This window comes from Eubalaena glacialis, chromosome 4, assembly GCF_028564815.1.
Source record: "Eubalaena glacialis isolate mEubGla1 chromosome 4, mEubGla1.1.hap2.+ XY, whole genome shotgun sequence".
In the NCBI taxonomy this organism is placed as follows: domain Eukaryota; kingdom Metazoa; phylum Chordata; class Mammalia; order Artiodactyla; family Balaenidae; genus Eubalaena; species Eubalaena glacialis.
In genome coordinates, this window is record NC_083719.1 from 88,666,627 (window position 1) to 88,681,437 (window position 14,811).

Below are 14,811 nucleotides of genomic sequence, written 5' to 3' on the forward strand. Positions count from 1 at the left end.
TAGAAAACAAAATATTCTCCAACTCAAATTCAATCATGCCTGCTGGATTTAATGGATAGGTTTGTCCCCCTTGGGCAATCTTTAAACCTCAGTCTCTAGGAGAATTAAGTAATATTAGGGGATTGAAATGAAATAAAATTCTAAGTCCACTGTGACGTGACCTTCACAGGAAGATGGCAGATTATCCATCCACCCAGTCCTCGAACACTTACAAATACAACATATAGCATATGTTCACAAAACAATTCTTGGAAATAAAACACAATGGGCACTCAGCAAATATTTTATATCACCAACACCTGCTCAAATCCTCTTTGAACTTTATTTCTAAATGTCACCGTTTTTTATTGAATCAACGGAAATTTTAAAGAAGAAACAGAATAAACATCCAGAGAAGATCAAGGGAGTTAGAAAAATCTTTATAGAAAGCCTCATTGAGTTTTACATGAGCCAGGATGCTGTCAGTCTCCCTGAAAGGGGTGGTGGAGTAATCTGTCACTCTACAACTTCAATCTCAGTATACCTAAAAGACTAAAAAGGGCTCTGCACAGAAAAAGAAAAGAGAAAGAATAGTCTTAAGATTTTTCTTAATATTATAAACAAAGGAATTGTGAATCAAATACTAAGCACTGCAAATAAATTCATTTTAAATCACAGGCTTGAAGTTGGAGTTAATTTAGTAAACTAGTTCAACTCTGTTATTCAGGAAACTGTTTAGAACACTCGTTTGAACACTAAGTGGGAGTGAGTTCTCCATTTTGGAAGGCAGTCAATGAAAACGAAGGTTTTAATTTATTTTAAATGGAATTCTGTCTCCCTCTGTAACTTCAACATGTTGGCCAAAGTTCTGAGGCCTGAAATAATGAAGAACTAATTTAGGTAAACTAATCAACTCTATATTATCTGTTAACATATGTTATCAGACTCAATTGAAAAAGAACTACTTGATTTAAAATAAGAAATCTTTACCTAAAAATCTCTACATTCTGGATTTCAATAAGGGAGAATTCAATTCGTAGACTGGGTAAGGAACAAGTAGATAATATAAAAAAATAGGTCATGCTGGGTGGGAATAGTGGAGAAATTGGAGAATGGCCAACGAGAAAAGCCCATTACTCATCCTGGAAAAACTGTTGACGTGAGAAAATGTGGGTCCAATGTTGCTAGATTTGCAACTTTCCCAAGAGAAGGCCAAAATTCAGAATTTTTATGTGAACTACCACAATTTTTTTAAGTTGGTAACTAATTCAATTTTTAAAATATTGTATAGGCCAAACAAAACAGCTTTGTGGACCGGACTCAGCTGAGCCCACCAGTTTGCAATTTCAAAATGATGGTATTCAAAAGTTTTACTTAAAGAGAAGATATTTATAGGTACTATTCTAAACACAAGTACATATAAAGTGAAAGAGTAACATACTGTAAACGTTATTTTATACTTGAAAGAAACTGGTCGCAACAGTCTCAGGTTTAAAAGTCCTCAAATTTTAGAGTGTCCACTGATGCAACAGCTGCCTTTACATAAATGTAAGATTCATACAGCAAATTAACTCCTTAAAGAAGGTATCCTTAGTTATCCATGTTCAACAAACTTATACACTCAATTTTGTTTTAAACTGCAAATTCAAAGAATAAATCTCTAGCTAGGCAAGTTCAACTAGTTGGCAGCATAACTGGCTTTAACAACCAGCCTGACTTTTGCTATGTTTTGTGACTTTAGCTGACGGATGCTAGAGAATCTTTCACTTCTCTTGTATTGTTATCTTCTGTTTTCCTAATTCATGAGCAAGCATGGTCAACTGTCAATGAAAGGATCATATATTAGATAATGGGTATATACATTATATGATCAAATTTTATTTTCAGGACTAACGTTAAAAATTGAAATTAGGGAGATTAATTCTCTCTTTGGTAGCCAATTTAAATATTAAAAATAGCTTCCGTAAAGATCTATTAAAATCAATTAGATTTCACTTAATTCTTCTTGACCAAAAAAAAAAAAAAAAGCCATTACAGGCATATTACTATAAAGATGCTCAGAACCATTCACGTTTTTATATATCTGTTTTTTACATCCAAAGCATGCTGCTTCTGGACTCTATACCAAACATACAAAAACAATGAAGACCAAATTGAACGTGAAATAACAAAGGATTTATATCAAATACAAGTAAACATTCTAATAAACTTACAGTCAGAGAGAGTAGAGGAGACATAATAACCAGATGTCTAATTTAAATCATTGATAGAAATAGTCAGTGTCCTCTTTTCATAAACCACTTGGATTTTATTTGTATTCAAAAGCAATGGTAAATGTCAAACGACTACTAGACCATCCTTCTGAATACAAGAAAATATCACGCTGTTTAACTCTCTAAACACAAAAAGTCCTTTTAGAAAACAAAGATAAAGAACAGCATGTCTTAGTCACACAGATCAATTCAAGAACCACAGAATGCTAAAAGGTTTCATGAGCTTAACAGTAAAGACCTTCAATTACTAAATATTTTAAAATTTTGAGCTTCAAAAAAAGTTTATTGATAAAATCTTTTAAAATTCAGGATAAATCTTATATCTAAAGATCTGGGAAGAGTATCAAAGTTTATCTTCATGTGAGGAATCCTTTATTAAAGCTAGCAGCATTAAACATAGATCCTTTTCACAGGTATTACGCTTAAAATAGTATCTAAAGGTTCTATTGTAACTTTATTATGGAAGAAAATAATGAGATTAGTTTTAAAAAAACTAAGAATGTTACATATAAATGTCAATTGTGTGTGAACCCAGCTATGAAAGGGAAATTGACTCATTAGCCATTTGCTTTTTCTTGTTTGTCCCCATCCAGTTTTTACTGCAGCAAAGATGGAAAATACATACAACCGGAAAAGCCAAAGGAAAGTCAAACAAATGGGCTAAATTTAATAGGAATAGTATGACCTTCCGCTGACAAAAGATGTTGAAAGGATTGAATGAGAACACATGTAAAGTGCCTATCAATTACCTGGGTAATAAAGGTTACCTTCCTCCCCTCTATCCTTACAAGGCTCACTATTATCTCACTCATTAAGTCTTATGTCACCTAAAGAGAAAACCTTCTGAGAGCAGCAGGGACTCAGTGCTCCACAGTCTGAGACACAGCACCAAGTATTTAGTAGGGGGTTAATAAATGCCTCCTGATTTACTAGAGGATAATAATAATGAACAAATGTAAAACAGACGCTAATTGATAGGCTAAATGCATTAGTGCATTCCAGTGTCCTCTATATGAAAGGTTGCTAATCCATCTCGGCTAAGTGCTGAAATTATAATTAAGTCTGATGGGAAGTCCTAGATTTATACCAATATAATTACAAATATTACTTAGCTTAGTGATAGAGTATGCCAAGAACAATGAGCTGAGTAATTTAGATGATACTACAAAGTGGGTTTTAATGTTTGAAACTCCTATTACAGTACACAGGATAAGTGCAAGTAGTGTAATTAAAACCTAAAAGAGTCTGATCTTTAAAACTCTACCGCTCAGCCTCATTAAAATGCATGTTTTCTCAATTAATCCAAACTTTTCCATTAAAAACATAAAAATACACTTTCATTCCTTGCAAGTAAATCTCTACAGTACAGGTATTTAGGATCAAATACCAAATAACCATTATAATTAGGAAAAAAATGACTGAAATAGCAAGAGATTTGAGTAGATGGAACCTAAGAAAGAGAAGGTGAGGGCTGCCCACTTTTTCATTTGTAAATACCCAGTTATGGCTAAATAAGCATTTGAAGAGCTAGAAGATGAGAAATCTCTGAATATCTTTGTGTAAATAATACAAACCTAAGCAAAACGTTTACCAAGCAGATAGTCCTTATAATCATATATGGACTGCATCTAATTTACCTCTGTAGGCTCCAAGTACTGAGTCTTCTATGCATGGACATAGAAAACTGTTGTGCAATGAAAGGCAATCGTTTTCATAACCATATTGTGGCACAAATAGTTTTCACCTTTCAACTTAAAGCATTACCAAGAAGTTTGCCTCAATATTAAGCTAATGCTAAACACCTAAACCACAGGATGATGTTTTTCATGTACTTTATTTTATTAGTTATTATGAAAAACACTTAAAAGATTATTTTTAAGTTGCCACATAATTGGCTATGTAGGCGAAAGTCGATTATAGAGAATAATTTAATTTTTAAAATTTTCATCAATTTTCTTTAGATTTTGATCCACCTCACATAGTGACTATTACTCAAAAACAATAAACACCTTTTATAAATGATGACCATGGGCCAATTCTGGATTAGTAAATTTTTCAAGAAAAATTTTACTAAGAAAGAGCTAAGTCAAAAGCTATCACATAATTTAAAGAGCAATGCAGGGTAATTTATAAAAATGTCACTAGAATTTACCACACTTGGGGAAAATGTAGTCTACATGATTTTATTGTTAAAAGTATAAAAGGAAGTTAAAAGTGAAAGGGGGAAGCGTATTGAATTTAAAGCATTATCTGACACAAACTTAATAAACCTCTGCTCTAATTTGTGAAAAATATTTACATCTAAATAGGTTCTAATTATAGCTGAAATAGTGCTTTCTATTTTGAAAGCAAAATATTTTTGGTGGCCTAACTTTTTTAAAAAATTTATTCTTGAAAAGTTACTGGGCAAGAATCTTATCTCACGCTTATATTTAAGAACAAACCTAAACTAATCAGCAGTAGTAGAGTAGTGCTAACTCGGCAGTTGTTTTCATTATAAAGAAGTCTATTTTCAAGGGTTCTTGCATCTTTTTTTTTCCTTCATTAAATACTTCAGAGAAAAACTGGTTTATCATTGTTTGTTTTAAAAACTACCCATTTTACACATTTTTACACTGCATATTAAACTGTCCATCACATGACTTTCATTTTCAAAACAAATTCTATTTATACGGAAAACAAAATGTCATCCTTGAGAAAGGATCTGAATGCATAATGTTTGAAACAGTTTCTCAGAACCATTTTCCTTGATAAGTGAAAAGTAAAATCAACACAAAAGTTGCAAAAATATTAAAGTGACAAATAAACAATATGTCTTGGATGGGTGACAAAGAGAAAATTCAATAGACTTCTATTATTGTAACTGTTCAGGCAAACATTTGAGTCTTAGCACATAAAAACCTTGTTGCAAATATAAGCAATGGATGGGTTAAAAGTATACTTCTAAATGGTTTTCAAAACTTAAACATATCTATTTTAAAAGTCATGGCTTTATCACATTTTCCTTAAAGTAGACATGTCTTATTATAATGATAATCAGTACTTGGTACATAGAGCACATGTTTCCCTCTGGAAAAGTATTTTTAAGATGTTACAATGGTTACCTGTCATTTATGATCCAGTTCAGGCAGAGATTGAGAGAGCTTAGATTTTTGCACCTCTTGACAATTTCCATCACGGTTTCATTATCCAGTTCAGTGATATGACGTAGGTCCAAGCTGGAAAGGTTTCTTAGCTAATGAAATAAATAAAATGAAAGATGAGAAATATAAATACTACATTCATCCTCAAAAACTATAAATATAGTTTATTATAGAGTATCACTGTACAATAGACAACAGTCTAGAATCATTTGATTAAACTAAATGGTTACATAATATTTTAATACTAAATTAGAAATGAGGTCAGAAATCTATGATGAACAAATGAATGGCAACAAACATTAAAATCAAACAGATTTATTGAGGCATCATAAAAATCAAAAGTTAGCAATCTAATAGGTGGGAAAGCTGTTAAATCTCTCATTAATTACCCACAATTTGATAGGCTAATTTTCTTTAACATTGTTCCATTTCAGATATTTATCTTCGTGATTATAATGCCACTTTTGTATAGGTTTTCTCTTTATTTTTTTTAAAAGATAAAATATGAGTAAGTAGTTAATTCAGAGATATCTTGGTGATATTTTATCAATGTACTCCAAATTGCAGTATTATGGGTTGTATGTTCCACTATGTGAAAAGCAATATAAAACATTGTTTAAGAAGTAAAGATTTTCTCCATGTACCACCCTCCCTATTTGTTCACTTTCTCTACTCCTTTCCTGATGTTTCCTATCTTCCCCTGATGTTGTCTCCAAGGAAAATTAATAATATCATTTACACAAAGATGGTAGGATCTTAATTATCCTCTTCAAATAAACTGTATCTCAAATAAGCTGTTTTTGCTTAATAACATGCAAAGAATTAATTTGGAAGCATGTGGTAGACCAAATAACACCCCTCCCAAGGATATCTATGCCCTAATACGCTACGTCATATGGCAAAAGAGACTTTGCAGATGTGATTAAAGTTATGGATTTTGAGATGAGGAGACTACCCAGGGTAGGCCCAATCTAGTCACATGAGTCCTTATAAGCAGAGAACCTCTCCCAGCTAAAGTCAGAGAGATGCGAAGGAGGAAGATGCAGGGGACATTTGAATTGTGAAAGGGATTCAACCTGCCCTTACTGGCTTTGTGTCTGGAGGAAGAGGGCCAGGAGTCAAGGAATGTGGGCAACTTCTAGAGCTGACAGCCAGTAAGAAATCTGGACTTCAGACCTACAACCTTAGAGAACTGAATTTCCTCAAAAACCTGACGGAGCAAGAAAACAGATTCTCCTCTCGATCTTCCAGAAAAGAATACAAGGTGGATGATTTTAGTCTGATGAAACCTGTGGTGATCTTCTAACAAACTATGAGATAACAAATTTGTGCTGTTTTAAGCTGCTAAGTGTGCGGTAATTTGTTACAGCAATAGAAAATTAGTACATGGCCTTTCCAGCACCATCAGGGAGCCCTCCAGGACATGGCAGTCTTCTCTAGGCCACCCTCAAGTCCTGCTGTAGCGGAAGGAGGTAATTCCTGCATGAAGCTGACTTGCAGGCGTAACTCAGAGCAGTGAGTCAGGCGAGCTTCGACCCCAAGGGAAGAGAAGACACTGGTATCGCCGCTGCTGTAGGACAAAAGGGAAAGAAACACTCTAAAGCAGCACCATCCCAGAGAACTTCCTGCAATGATGGAAGTGTTCTCTAATTCTGCTGTCGAATATGGTAACCACTAGTCACACGTGGCTACTGAGCACTTGAGACGCGACTAGTGTGAGGAAGGACCTGAATTTTTTTTACCTTGTTTAATGTTGTTTAGTTTGCATTTACTTTTCATATCTGTGGCCAGTGGCTACAGTGTTGGACAGAGCAGCTGCAGAGAACTGGGTCTGCCAGGCAGCACGCATACCCTACTCCCCACCTCAGCTCACAGAGGGGCTTCATGCAGAGTCCCTGCCCACTGCTCTGATGTGTGATGCAGGGCTACGGAGAGAAACAGGGATGGCTAAGAGGGCAAAATGCGAAAAGGTCCGCAACAGTAGGGAACGCTTTCTAGTTGAGACAGCAAGCCTCTGTCCCTAAGGCTGAATTCTGAGCCTTCAGCACGGGATTCAGGAAAACCTCTCTGCGATCGGCCTCTCAGATCAGATGTTCCAAGAAGTCGCCGTCCAGTGTGGGACTCAGGACAACACAAGAGAACGGAGGCAGGACCAGGAAAGAAGAAATGGGTTTGACGAAGTTCTTCCTCAAGTTACGATGGACTGAGGCTTTACCAACATCAGAACATGGTTGGTACTTGGCAACCAAAGCATAATGAAAGGGAACAGACGCACCTTTGTTAAACAAACAAAACAAGAAACAAAAACAAACAAACAAAAAAACAGACTGCTCTGGCTGTCTCAGCAGCTCCATGCAGTTGACCAGTCAGAACCTGGGCTGACTCGCTGTTTCCCCTTCCTCAAGGGTCTCCTCACTCCACTGTCTGAGAGCTATAGCCAACACCACACTCAGAGCCCAGAGGTAGGCTGCCTGGGCTCTAACTTTATACCCCAAACATGGCACCTGATTCCTATCCTTTACCTCTCTACCTACCATAAATAAGGTAGGCTGGTATTAAACAAAACAACAAAAATGTTCTGAAGTACCTAAAGGAACAATAACCAAAAGACTATATAAAATACAAAACAGATAGCAAAATAAGTTTCTAATAATCTTTCAGACATCACTAAAGCCATTTAAAGAATCAAAGGGCTGATGCACGTGCTCCTTGCTATGCTTTCTTCTCTCCCAACTCCTGACGTATCTCCACGTGGTGATGGAAACAGAAATCATCCAGAATAACAGCTAGGCTTGGAGCAAAGCACAAGGTTGTGAGGCCGGTACCCATGTCTTTTATGAAGGAGCAGGAGACACAAGGAGTACAGAGAAGACTGCAATAAAACAGGAGAGACAATGGTAATGCCAAATGGAACAAGTCTCAAAGTCTCGATATTTTGTTAATTATATTTGTTGTTGTTATTTTTCACAAATGTTGGAAGAGTAATGGTCTGGAAGCAGCCATGGAGAGCAAAGAGGATCCTGCTTCCACTTTCTGACCCTGAGAAACACAGTGAGAAAATAAACAGGTATGGCAGGTAAAATTCTAAAATGACCCCAAGGACCCATGCCCTAATATAATCCCTGACCTTGAGTGTGGGCAGGACCTTATAAGGAAAAGTAAAAGGATTTTGCAGCTATAATTAAGATCCCTGACCAATTAAACACTGAATTAATCAAAAGACAGTATCCTGGATGCGCCTGACCTAATCAGTTGAGCTCTGACAGAGGGTCTAGAGGTCAGAGAGATTCTCCTGCTGGCCTCGGAGAAGTGAGCAACCACGTTGTGAGAGGGACTGTGAAAGGCCCTGTGAGAAGACCACATGGCTAAGACCCTCAAGAGGCCTCTAGGAGCTGAGAGCAGTCCCTGACTGACAGCTAGAAAGAAAACGCGGACCTCAGCCCTATAACTACAAGGAACTGAATTCTTCCAACAACTACACGAGCTTGTAAGAGGATCTAAACTCTAGAAAGAGATGCAACCCCAACTGACACCTTGATTGTGACCTTGTGAGACCCTGGAAAAACCAAGTTGCAGCATCTGGACTTCTGACCCATGGATAAAGTAAAATGATAAATATATGTGGTTTTAAGATGCTAAGTCTATGGTAATCTGTTGTACAGCAATAGAAAATCAATACAGAAGGGCTATAGGGGACTCTGTATTCTTGAAGAGAAGTCAGATTTCTCTTAAGACAAGGGGAATATCCTTAGCCACTTTAAACTCTGAGGCTCACTGCCCTTCTTTAGATACTTATGTTCACAAAAGCTTAGAGGGAGATGCTTGCTCCATTCAGCCTTCTCTCTAGGTGTATCTTCAGTGGCCAAGAAAACACTTCCTGGGAAGACAAGCAACTCTGATGTGGTCACTCTTATTAGCTCCACATTGGGGAACTAATTCCTCAAACCAGTCTTCAATCATGGAAAGATGACTTTAATGGAAATGCTTTATGAAAATGTTTGCATAGCTCCTGGCTTTCATTCAATTCATATTCTGTGAACAGTCACATATTTCCTATACATATCTTAATACCACAAGGTAACTGTCTTTTCACTTTCACTAAACTTTTATTTTTCACAAGATTTTGCATTGGAGCTAAACTAGTAGCTAAAACGGTTTCACTGGTCAAGTTTTCTTATTCTTGATTAAGCAAAGATGAACTTATACATGTCAAGGATCAGAATCACTGTTAAATTTGATATCCCTCTTAATGTTCCCCTCAGTAATGTACCCCATATTTCTATTTTCTATATAAAAATCACCATTTCTTATGACTATAAATGGAGTATAATCTATAAAAATTTTGAATCACTCTTGTACACCATAAACTAATATAATATTGTCAACTATACCTCAATTAAAAAAATCACCATTTTCTTAAGCCACATTATTTTTATAGTTAGTTTTCTTTACAGGGTATTTTTGATCCCAACACCCCCAAAATTTTCATCACTACTGTTCTGGTAACATGTAAAGAATGAAGTAGCCTCTGTGAGTTGCAGGTACTGGGCGGCTTGCTGAGCTCATATCCTGACAGCAGCCTCATGTCTGTACCACAGCCAAATCAGAAATACATGAAATGGACCCACAGAGCTGCTAGAAAATATTTTGAAGCATGACTATTAAACCCATGAATGTTAAGGATGAATTTTGCTACGTGTAACCATACGCATATGTGAACTATTATTAAATATAGCCACGTATAATACACATACAGCATCACTTTATTTTCCCAATTATACTGTATTATAGTCACTACAAAGATGAAAATCATAAAAATTCTATCCAGCCACATAAATATCTCCTACACATGCATATTCTGGGGTCTAGCATAGCTTCTGGCACAAAGTTTCTTTGTGAATTATGACTTTACCTCTTAGCTTCCTTCACTGTAAAGTATCTCATCACAACACTGTGAATGTACTTAACACCACTGAACTGTACACTTAAAAATGGTTAAAAAGGTAAACTTTTGTTATGTACATTTTACCACAATAAAAAAAAAAAATTACTTCCTCGACCAGGACCCAGTGGGAGGATACAATAAAGTTCTGTAGGAAAGAAAACTTTATTTGTGCCAGATTGGCCCCCTTACATTAGGGAAGGTAACTGAGGACCAAAGAGGTTTGAATAACTTATTAAAGCGCCAATTATAGGGAGAGAGTCGATGGCAAATCTAAACTATTTTTCAGACTTAGGAAAACCCAAAGATATCTTCTAGAACTAATGGAACAGCAAGAAGTAACAATTCCAGAAACTATCTACGTGTGATAAAATTCTAATTCTAGTTCATTGACTCCTGAGCTTTCAGAAATCCTGCATCTATGCCCATTCATCAGTTCAAGGTGGGTCAGATGATGACACTGGGCCACTTGTGGCTGATACTGCCCTGTATTTATTGTCCATAAATGGAGCATTCTTTCTCTTCCAATGGAGCACAGACTCAAACATGAGGAAACAGGTTTACTTTGGCTCTCACATGCCAGCTTTCTATTGAGATCTTGAAGAGTGTTTTGCCCTCAGATTCAATAAAGGCTCATTTTCATGAGCTGACAGTCACTGACTACGCTTGTGTCACCTTCCCTATGACCATACTGGCCAGTTCAACTTGAAATATGACAGTATCCTAAGGCAGTTCCAGGAGGCTAATTCCTGGTAACCGGCATCTTTTATAAGACACATACGGAGCACCTCTATGGGATGTGGCATTTTTATTCAGAATCCCACAAACAGCTCTGTCAAATTCATCATATTCCCTCCCTGGCTATGGGAATTTCATAATAGTGCCCTCCAGCGTTTCATAAAAAGCTACCTAAAATAATCCTTCATAAACAAATAATTACATTTAGGAAACTGACATTTTAATTAAACTTACTTTCCTTACAAATCCACTGGTAGTCTTGGGTTACACAAATCACAGAGGATTTGAATAAGCAAAGCCATACCACCAGGATCTTTTGAATGCTTCATTCCAATTTTTAAACAGCTTAGTAAGGTATTTTAAAAGAAATTCAAGTCAGAATGTAGAATGCAGGTAGTCAACTTTCAGTTTAATACTGCTTTTATTGCAAAAAAAATATTACTTATAGCCAATTCAGGTTAAAGGCTAAAATTAGTCAATGATTGTATGGCTGTGTATGTACTTAAGAATAAAATGAGACACTAAAATGTTACCTAGGAAACACAGACTTGGAGGATTATAAAAAGACCTCAAATAGCTTCCAAATTTTGTTAAGACTCTGGAAAAGTAAAAAATGAAACAAAATCCTCAATTGTGCAGGTTGACTAAAGGGGATGAAGCAGCATAAGAGGACTCACAGTACCTTGGCAAAGGCAGCAGGGATGTTCCACTGTTTCAGACTAACGAGGATAATTTACGTGAAGCCAGTTGGAGGTGATAATTTTTGAAAAGAATAAAAACTTCTGTATAGTTAAATATGTTCAAATGTCAACTAGTACCTAAATTACTTCTTGCCAGCCCCGTGGATGTTGGCTTCATTGGGACTGAGTTTGAAAGCAATCGGTTGTAATCTTTAGGGAGCAAAGTCAAGGGTTAAGACAGGCTGCTGGGGCCATAGATCAGCAACACACACTCACCTGCCTATCACCTGTCAGGCTGCCAAGATGGGGATCACGGGAGAGACCAAAAGCACAGGGAGACAGAGGGGTCAGAGAAAGGCATTTATAAGAAAGTGGGGAGAGCCACCTATTAAGGACAGGGAGGGAGATACAAGGAGAAAGGGAGGGGGCTATAGTATGGGTTGTGCACGGCAAGACTAAAAATAATAGTAAAGAAACTGAGACTGCTGGGAATGGAAAGGGGCAGAGAGGGAATTTCTGTCCCTGAGCACAGGAAGGCTTCCGCACCTCGACAGGTTCTGTTATCTACATTTAGAGGAGAACTTGGTTGGACAAAGGAGAGAGCGAGGGGCATCCCTTCTGCTCATCAACTAGGCTGAACCTCAGTTTGGTTAAGGCTGGCACTCGAGTATGGAGAGAGTAATAAAAGCTAGATAAGTCACATTTAGGACATCAGGCAAATCCTTCCCAGCACCTCATAGAACTGAGACACTCAGGGTATAACTGAAAGCTTTTAAATAGCCTGAGAGCCTGGCAGAGACAATAAAAATTTCTAATTCTAACCATGAAAATAGGACTTCCAGGGTCTGGAATGCTTATCACATCCACAATTGCTACCATGTTAATTCTCTGGCTCCTTCTCTATGTGTTCCTTCCAACCATTGCCTTCTTAATCACAATGGGCTGTTGTCTCTTTGCTTTATTTCCAAATCCAAGGCCTGGTTGGTTCTGCCATTCTCCTACTGGATGTGACATCTTTCACCATTTTATTCATGCTCTGTTTTGCTTTCTAGGACACTTTACTCACTGCTTCTCTTCAGAGCTATCCCTTCTAACTCCTTCTTGCCACATAACCAGTCAGATAAATATTCCTTAAATAACTCTGATCATATCTCCCACCTTCTCTGAAACCTTCAGGAAACAAAAACATTTCAACTGCAGAAAGGAATCCCAGAGCTTGCGTATCAAGGCCGTTCACTGTCCATACCTACTATTCCCTGACATCTTAAGTTAAAATAGCTCAAATCTCTTTCTCCAAGTTTTGAGAAGTTATTCTCACTGTGCTCAGAGACCTGTATTCATTATTTAAAACTGAGCTCACTTCCTGATTACTTCAGAGAGAGGAAAAATTAGTGAGTCTTAGAAATATAATATACCTGCCTTAGCACAAATTACTAACTAGGCAGCCCACAACAGAACTATGCCTTTTAGACAGAAATCGTCAATTGGCAACAGCTGCCAAGGGACCAGGGGAACAAACTTTCCTTCCTGCTACAGCTACTTGGGAGTCCCCTCTTTGTTTTCTCCATCTACTCACCTTCCCTTTCCCCTTCCCTTCCTCCTCCCCCACCAGCCCTCCCTGGGCTGTGCTGCTCAGCACCAAGCTCTCATTGCAAACATTTGACATCCAATCCTAATGCGTGAGCTGGTCCAAATCTGCATCTCTGGTGCAGTAGTTGTGGTGCGCTTTCATTCATTCGTTTGTACTTATTTAAATGTTCCTGAGCACGTGGCTCTAACCTTGGCTGCACATTAGGATCATATGGGGAAACTTTTAAAAAACACTAATGACCAGGTCCCATCCTTAGAGGTTCTGATTTAATTGGCTTGGGGTAAGGCTAACCATTCCTATTACTGAAAAAGATACCCAGTTGATCCCAGCCTGGACAAGGAACCACTTCCCTAGTGCAGAGCAATTGATATTTAAATCCAGTGACTGAAAGTGTAAAAATAATTTAAAAAGCTCAGCCTCTTCAATCACTCAAAAAAGAACATAGAAGACTATTATTCATATAGTCAGTAACTATTTATTGGGCATCCATTATGTACCAGAAAATATTCCAGCTGCTAAAAATATAGCAGTGAACAAAACAGACCAAAAAAATCCCTGTCCATAGGGTACTTATATTCCTAGTTGGAAGGGGGCAGTAGAAACAATAAGTAAACAAATTGTATAGTATGTTAAAAGGTGTTAAGTACTATAGAGAAAAAAATAAAGCAAGGCAAGGCAGATGGAAACCAGTGGGGGGAAGAAAGATGGAGTGTAATTTTAAATAAGCAGTCAAGAATGATCTCATTGAAAAGATATATGGGCACAAGTTTGAAGGAGGTGAGGGAGCAAACAAAACCATGCTGATGCCTGGGACAAGAATTAGTGCAAAGGCCCTGAGTTGGGAACGGGTCTAGCGTTTTGGAGGATTAGTAAGGAGCCAGAGGTCCTGGAGCAGAGTGAATAGAAGGAAAACTAATTAGAGACATGGCCCAAGAGGGGAGCAAAGAAGGGAAGACTGTATGAGGCCTTGTAGGCCAAAATAAGGATTTTAGCTTCTGCTCTAAGGAATCTGGGAATTTGGTGGGTTTTAAGCAGGTATGTGACAGGATCTAAGTTACATTTTTAAATGATTATTCTAGCTTCTGTGTGAGTCTAGCTAGACTAGGAGCAATGGTAGAAGCTGAGAAGCTGTAATGAATTAATCTAGTCAAGCAACATCAGTGACTGGGCCACAGTGACAGCAGCTGGAGGTAGTATAAAGTGATCAGATTCTGGATATATTTGAAATTAGAATCAACTGACAAATTAGTTATGGAGCACAAGAGAAAAATAAGAATCAGGGATAATTCCAAGGTTTTTTGGTTTGAGCAACTGGAAGGTATTACTGCAGTTAACTAAGATGCTTTGGGGACAGGTAGGGAGAGACTTTGGTTTTGAATATACTGTATCTGAGATGCCTGTTAGATATCCAAGGAGAGATGTCAAATAAATGTGGGCCTCATCAGCACACAGGTAGCACTTACAC

The 14,811-nt window shown here is 37.3% G+C and overlaps 1 protein-coding gene across 1 annotated transcript in view; it reads right to left on the bottom strand.

Annotated features, from left to right (window-relative positions):
* Window positions 1–14,811, bottom strand: part of FBXL17 (F-box and leucine rich repeat protein 17) — a 476,643-nt gene that overhangs the window by 309,220 nt on the left and 152,612 nt on the right. Inside the window, 1 exon segment of the mRNA XM_061188041.1 lies at window positions 5,357–5,487. Coding sequence (XP_061044024.1) covers window positions 5,357–5,487 — 131 coding nt within the window.